General features: G+C 40.1%; 1 protein-coding gene across 2 annotated transcripts in view; it reads right to left on the reverse strand.

Annotated features, from left to right (window-relative positions):
• Window positions 1–7,362, reverse strand: part of HOMER1 (homer scaffold protein 1) — a 160,382-nt gene extending 153,020 nt beyond the window's left edge. For both annotated transcript variants that reach the window (XR_003569182.1, XM_027863493.1), the window contains exon 1: window positions 5,997–7,362. Coding sequence is in view for 1 of the 2 variants with exons in the window: in XM_027863493.1 (XP_027719294.1) it covers window positions 5,997–6,001 (5 nt within the window). In the remaining variant the exon portion in view is untranslated. The remainder of the gene's footprint in view (window positions 1–5,996) is intronic.
• Between the last annotated feature and the right edge of the window lie 298 nt (window positions 7,363–7,660).

Below are 7,660 nucleotides of genomic sequence, written 5' to 3' on the forward strand. Positions count from 1 at the left end.
TAACAGTTTCATTCTGGAATATCTATGCCACAAAAATCCATACTGCCATTTTTTTTGGTCTTGAAGTATACTTTATCATTGCAAGCAACTCTCAGTGTGGAAACTTCTTCCACTGATACAAATATGTAATTTTGGATAGTGCGCCTAGTCTGGAATCAGGAGGATCCCAGTTCAAATCTAACCTCAGACTCTTACTACCTCTGTCCTGAGCAAGTCACTTAACCCTGTTGGCCTCAGTTCTTCATTTATAAAATGGGCTGGAGAAGGAAATGGGAAACCACTCCAGTATTTCTGCCAAGAAAACCCCAAAAATGGGGTCACAAAGAGTCAGACATGACCAAAATGAGTCAACAACAACAATCTGGACAACAATCATAGAGAATTGCCCATAACCCAGAGATTAAATCATTTGCATAGTCACACAGCCAGTATGTGTCAGAGGGCTGGGGCAAGTGACAGCAAAGGAAAGGAAAATAAGGTGTCTTCTTCTAAGATGAAAAACCAGGGATTATTGAGAAAAGGCTAATTGTAAAAGGATCTTACCAAATAGTAATATACTCAGATTCCAGGTCTTTCTCAGAGTTTACAGATATGTTTTCAATAGGCAGAAATGTCTGTCCTCAATTATAATTCTTATTTCTGAACTAAATGGCAGTACTTTTGAATAGCCTACACTCTACCAAATCATATTCTAGATAGATATCATGGGGAGGGGAGAAGGGAACTAAACACATAGTTAAATAAATCTAGATTTAAAGTCAGAGGAAAAGCACAGCACAAAAAAAGGTTTAGACTGTCTAACTCTAGAGCCAGCAGCCCTCTATCCACTAAACCATGCTGTCTCTGCTCATGTTGCTCAGGCTATAAAAATCTAGTTTCCAAATTTGACAGTCAGATTATCTATGGTTGTCTGTTTAATTACTTGCTTTGTTGACATTGCAGATCATGCTTATTCTTACTTTGCATATCCCAGCAGGGAAGCCCTTATAAAGATGTAAATGCATACTTCGTTGGTTTTTTTTCCTTCTTTTTTCTTTTTTTTTGGGGGGGAGAGGTGTGGGGGGGGGTAGAGAGGAGAAGGAAAGGTTGAAAAACAGTGGCTCGGTTTAGCCAGGTACAGTACTTGCATCCTCAAGAGAAGGGCACACCTATTCCCAGCATCAGAGTGGGTTACAAAGAAGATATGAACAGGGATATGGAAGGAAATGTTTGACAGCTGCCCAACTATTTCTCAGCCAGGTCTTCAAAGCTTCATTATTAGCTTAGAAGTGAACCTGTAACTCACAAAAACCCAAAACGGAAGCATGATTAAAAAAAAAAAAAGCCCAATACCACAATCTAACCAAATACACAATGCCTTTTGTTTAGCTCCATGTAGCATTAGGCACACCTGAGGTACACTTCATGAATATCAATAATCAAGAGTTGACCATTAATAGACATGGGGATTGATAAAAACACAAGAGGTATCAAAAAGGGGATCCTCCTTGGTAACAAATGGACATCCTTGTAGGGATGGTTTTCAAGGGAACATACTCCCTTCACTGCCATTCTTTGAGTCACGTTTCTCACTCTTGATAACATTCTGTTCTAAATTTGGGTTCAGTACATAAAGGTCTGAGGAATTCCTTTAAGTGAGTTTTCTGATCCCCTTCCTTTTTTGTACACAGCCATAAATCTTGTGGAGTTGGATTTAAGCTTCAGCAAAGCAGGGAAGCTGCTGTCCCAGGGGCCAGACACAGTTTCTAGCAGGTTTCAACTGTTACCTCCCAAGGGAAGACAAGAAATCAACAACTAAAAGCTTGAAGCAAGGAGAGGTGGAGGTTTCCAGATATAAACCTTAGCACAGTTAACACACTGAAGGGACTCAGGGCTCCACCCCAGGAAAAGGGAATGAAAAGGGGAAAGTAAGAAGTAGTAGAATGGTAATCCTGCAGTAAGAAGAATGAGGGAAGGAGTTTCTCTAATACAGCCTAATAAAGACCCAAGCCTTGTCATCATTCACCATGACAATCATCTGTTGAGATAGTAATTTTGGCATCTGAAAATCTTCATCCCATACTGAAGGTGAAAAATTCTCCCAAAACATCCCTTGTGTAAACTAAGAACTTGCATATGAAATAAATAGTAAAGTTTTGTTTTGTTTTGTTTTAATTTTTAAGTCAACTATAGCTATCTGTAGTCTCTTACTGGAAAAATACTGTTTCTGTGTAAATTGGTAGACTTGCATCTACTTTGTATTCTCATACTTTAAAAGGGACTCTTCTGAACTCCCTTTGGTGAAGATAAGGCTTTAAAGGACCTACCTAAGAGAAACATTTATTTTTTTCTTTTTAAGTGAGTCACAACACATAAGTACTTTACAAATTAATACTTTCAGTGCACTAACAGCAATAAAAAGCAACAGTACATTTATCATTCTAAACACTCCAGCTGATTTGTCTTTCATTTCCCACCATCTTCCAGGAATTAAGATTTTCTGCAGAAGCCAAGTGAAAAGTCTATTTTTCCTTTTTCCCTCTTTCCCTTTCTGTGCCCCCCCAAAAAATTCTACTTCCTCTTTTTGCCAAGTTTACTTTGACATACAGAATCCTTCATAATTCAAATGAAGATAAAAGTCATACTAATCTTTTAACTTCATTTACAAATTATAAGCAGTATAAACAATATCAAACACTTAACTCATTAGCAAATCTAGGTTACAATGTCAAAAGATAGTATCATTTTTGCATGGGCTCAAAAGACTGTAAACTATTAAATTTAAGATGGATGCATAACTTTTAGTATGATCTATTACTTTCATTCTCAGGTCTAAGTTTATGCCTAAGTATAAACATCTAGATATTCTAGCTACATAAAACTGGAGAGGTAACTTTGATCTAATTCAACACAGCCACCTATAAGGGAAAAAACTGAGGTCCAGAGTGTGAAAAGTGACTTGGCCAAAATAAAAATAAGACTGTCAAAGCCTGTGAAACAAGCTTTCAAAGCAATCACTTCAAACTGTCCTTTATATCTTCCTTCAAGTTTTAAGATTATATACATATTGCAAGTTGTCACCCTCTTTGGAATTAACCTGACCTAGCATATTAACACACTTAAAATTATGCTGAGAACATAAACAGAAAAGAATAAAACAAAACAAAACCAAAACCAACTGCTGAGTAATTATAATGACCAAACTGTAGGCTGCCCAAAAAAGATACGGGAATGCACCTGCTTCCTTTCTTTGCTAAGGTGAGACACTATGGGTACAGAACACTACCTGTACTGTCACACTTAGTTGATATAATGGTTAGTTTTGCTAGATTTCATCATCTTCCTTTTTTTATTACTCATTGTTATATGGGATGGCTCTCTGGGTGAGATATAGCTGGAAATCAAAGTGTGTAAAAACAAAAAATAGCAATACAAAATTTGTAAAATAGAAAGCAATAGAAATCTAAATTAATATTATGTCATTATATATCATGTCCTGATATTTGCAGATTGGTCTCAAGAGTTTTATCAGTAAAAATGATCAATAATCAGTGGAAAGATTGTGGCAAACTGATGTTTCTTACTGTACTTGCACTCCTTAGTCTAATGTGAGACGGCAGTTCTCAGGAGAGGAGTTGCCGCTCCATCTGTCCTCCAACATGCTTCAATCAGAAAAGAAAAACTAAGGCTATTTGAAGGAAGCCATCTTTAAGCTTTCCTTTTCAAGAATTTGGAATACTAGTAACCTACATTAAATCAGAACACTTTCACAAGTAGTTTAAGTTGTAATTACTTCCCAATTACTGTTGTTAAAGTGATGAAAAATGAGATTTTGGAGAAAATAACCCTCTCTCTGAAGGAAATACATGTCAGGAAACCTCACTAAGGATAACAAAAACTGTACTAGAGGTCGGCTAAGGGGAGAAAAAGGAAAAAAAACAGAATAAAGCAAGTATAGGTGAAAAGGACTTTAGAGAATATCTAGTCATTAAGAAACTGAAGTCCAGAGAGATTAAAATGGTTAAAGTGATTGCCCAAGGTCATCCAGGTAATAACAGCAGTGCTAGTACTCTCTAGACCAGAGCTAAGACTCTCAAGATTCCCAGTCTACTCCATTTTTCCATTAAGCCTTTCTCCTATCACATAAATAGACATTTTCCCTATTACTCACACCTGTAAGTAAAAGTTTTAAAAGTCAATACTGTTTCCAAACGAACGAGGAAGTCATTGAACCCAAGAGAAAAGCTGTTTAAAATTCATAAATAATATTTAAAATTCAAGCTTTTAGATAGCATGACATGAAATCTTTCCTTAAAGATGAATATGCAGTTTTTAAAATTGTAACAGTTTTTACAAGATGCAAATTACATTGCTAGAACAAGTTCTGAAAGTCTTCTGCTAAAATCTCTTAGACATACATATATTCCCTATACATGAACATATTCCTTGCATATATGCACATTGCTTAAATATATATATGTAAATTCCTTAAATATATATTGAGGCAGCACCAAAACTCAAGTCAAAAAATTGAGTTCAAAGTATAGACTCTGCCATTACTACTCCAGTGACCTTGGACAAATCCTCACCTGAATTTGACTAGGTGACCTTTAAAGTCTCTACATCTATGAACTTATGTTTGAACAAATTATAACAGAAAGTTCAGGTCTACACAATAATCAACACCAAATACAACCAAAGATTGAAATAGTCATGTAATATATCTGATAAGTTATTCTAAAACACTGATCCATTTATATACTGGAGAGTCAATAACTAATGACATACATTACTGTCAGTTCCTACACCATAAAGCTAGCAGTATTTTCAATCATGTTTCTGAAATTATCCAAAAAATATGCTTAAATTTATATGAAGTATTGATTTACCCTAATAATGATTTAAAATTGGGAAGCATCATCTACAGTTTTTTTTAAAGTTCCATTATTTAAGGGAAAGTGGGCAGCAAGGGCTGGGAAATTCCCCATGGGAGGGGGAAGGGATTGGAAGGCTTTTTAATTCAAACTAAAGCCTTTAAATGAAGTTGCAAAATAACAGATATTCTACAGCAAGAGAAACTCTCAAGAAGCACCTGAAGCCCATAGGTACTATATCTGCCTGAGATTCCCACTTTAATACTCCAACGAACAGGTAATTCTTTACAATTCAGCTCCTGGGCTTCTGAGCCTAAAACAGAAGTCTCTGTACATTCTTGCACAGCAGAGCAGCAGTTTATATTGGAGATGCATTTAATTTCCAAATAAATTACTTTATTACTCACTAGTAGCCATGAGACAACTTGCAATACTGGAAAGAGTAGTGTAGTCAGGAAAGACGAGTTCAAATTCTACCTCCGATTACCACTAGCAGGACACACAAGTCACATAAGGCTGTTTCTTCACGCGTAAAATGAGATTAAGAACAAGGCAGATACCTAACTTACAGGACTATGATGATGGTAAGATGAAATAATGTATGTAAACTGTTTTGCAAACCTTAAAACGTTTTAAAAACATCACTTATTATTATTGTTATTATTTTTATTATGACTACTACTACTAGAACTAACGTTTACAAAGCGGAAAAACTGTAAGAGAATTCAATCTTCTTCTCCTCCCCCCCCTTTTTTTTGAGAGGTGGGGGAGGAGACCTACGGTGAAAACCAAACAATAGAATTGTGTAATTATGGTTACTGAAAGATTTAAGAATTCTAAGAAAGAAGGATTTTTTCCGGTTGAAGACCAACATTCAAATTCTGATTGCCTTCAAGATATAAACTCAAGGTCCTTAAAAAGACAACTTCTTAGTAGCTAAAACACCTTTAAAATAAGATGATCCTATAAAGGTTAGTTCTTACACCTGCAGACTTTAAAGCGAAATAATCACGAATTTAGCCAAAGATTGAGAAGTCTTTTGTTTAAAACATACCCATCCCAAAGGTTCCATTCCCCACCCCACCCCACTCCCATCCTTATTTCCTCCTTAGAAGATTCAAAGTCTAATGCAAAAATCCTTACCCCATTTTGCCCAGTGAAAACTTCCACCGAAGTTGCTCTACGGAAGAATTTCCCAAGGAATCTTTTCAGTGGCTTTACTGCCGTTGGTTATCCCACGTGATCCGCGCGTGTCTGGAGGTATTTCAAGGATGCCGAGACAATTCGGCTCGTTTCCTCAGGTAAATGAATCTCTCGCGTGGAGATCCCAAAATGTTCAAAGCAAAGGAGGTGGCATCTGCTTGCGAGAGTTAAAATGCCGCGCTGGGGAGCAGCGGAGTCCAATTCTAATTCCACAGCGTGAGTCCGCGTGGGTTGATGCACAATCCAGGTTCATGGAGTCCTATAAGAAAGGAGTTCGGCGGACGCTGCTCGCATGTCCTTTCGCACAAGGATGCAGTCCCCGCGCCAGGAGCAGGAAAGATGCTCGTCTTCTTTTTCCAAGCTGAAGGGAGAGCGGGCGGCGCGTTCAAATCTCCCTGGCACCCCTGCAGGTCTACCGGGTAGGGAGCGCGACACAACGGGGCATGCAATTTTAAAATTGATAAAAAATGGAAATCAAAACCTTAAAATGGGGAGGAAATGGAACTATTTCTGTCCCCTTGCAAATAGAAAAAGATTTTTTTTTTAATAGAAAAATCTCAAAGCGCAAACCCAGCAACTCCCAAACGTGCACGATACTCCACGGAGGCGAAATCTTTTCCCTCCCCCTCCTCTAACACTCTGAGCATAGAGGAGGTGGGGAACAGGAAGAGAAGGCTGAGGAGGATCGATTCATTCCCCTGAAGAGAATAAATGAAGCCATTTCAAGGCTGGCAGCAGGAGGGGAGAGCAGCAGCACATCTCGGGGGAGGCCGAGAGATAAGGAGGAGGAGGGCCCCCAAAATCTCACCTCCCTCTACCTCCCCCTCTCCTTATTCGGCTGAACACAATGGAGCCTTGCCTGCGCTGGTCCCTTCATTCACTGCTTTTTTTTTTTTTTCAATTAAAAGATACATTCATATTCTTATTCTCTCTTTCCCTTTTTCTCTCTCTCCCTTTCTCTCCCTCTTTCGAAGCCAGAGACTTCGAACCTCCCAGCCAGCAGAGAATGAATGAATCAGAGAAAGGCGAGCCCCCCACGCTTATCCCCTGCACCGAGCCCCCAGCAGCACAGTGCGGACTGAAGGCAGCAGGAAGGGAGGGAGGGAAGGATGGTAGGGGTCAGAGGGGAGGGGATATTAGTATCAATTGGCTGCACCGGCCCCTCAGAGGATGCAATCCGTTCTGCCCACCCGCTGGGGCCCGGGAAATGTGGCTCCGGGATGCTCGCTGGCAAGCTGCAGCCGAGGGAGCCAGTTCACATGCCTGGCCAGTCCTCCTCCTTCTCCCCTGCCTCACACCTCCATCCTCACCCGCCCCCGCCTCGATCTCTCCTCGTTCTCCCGCGCTCAAAAGAGCGGCACCAGCCCCGGCCGGCCCTGCTCGCTGTTGCTGTTGCTGCCGCCTCCTCCGCTGCTGGGCTCCCGGGCAAGCAGGCGGGGAGGCTGCTTACCCCACCGCTAGCTACCGCCTGGGAAAAGGAGGAGGAGAAGGAGGAGGAGGAAAAGGAGGAGGGAGGGAGAACGGCAGGCAGAGCAGGCAGGATGCGGGAGGAGCAGGAGGAGGAGTGGTGTAGTGGGGGGAAGGGAGGGTGGGAGCGCTCGTCT

The sequence above is a fragment of the Vombatus ursinus genome, unplaced genomic scaffold (assembly GCF_900497805.2).
Source record: "Vombatus ursinus unplaced genomic scaffold, bare-nosed wombat genome assembly UNPS02014772.1, whole genome shotgun sequence".
NCBI lineage: Eukaryota > Metazoa > Chordata > Mammalia > Diprotodontia > Vombatidae > Vombatus > Vombatus ursinus.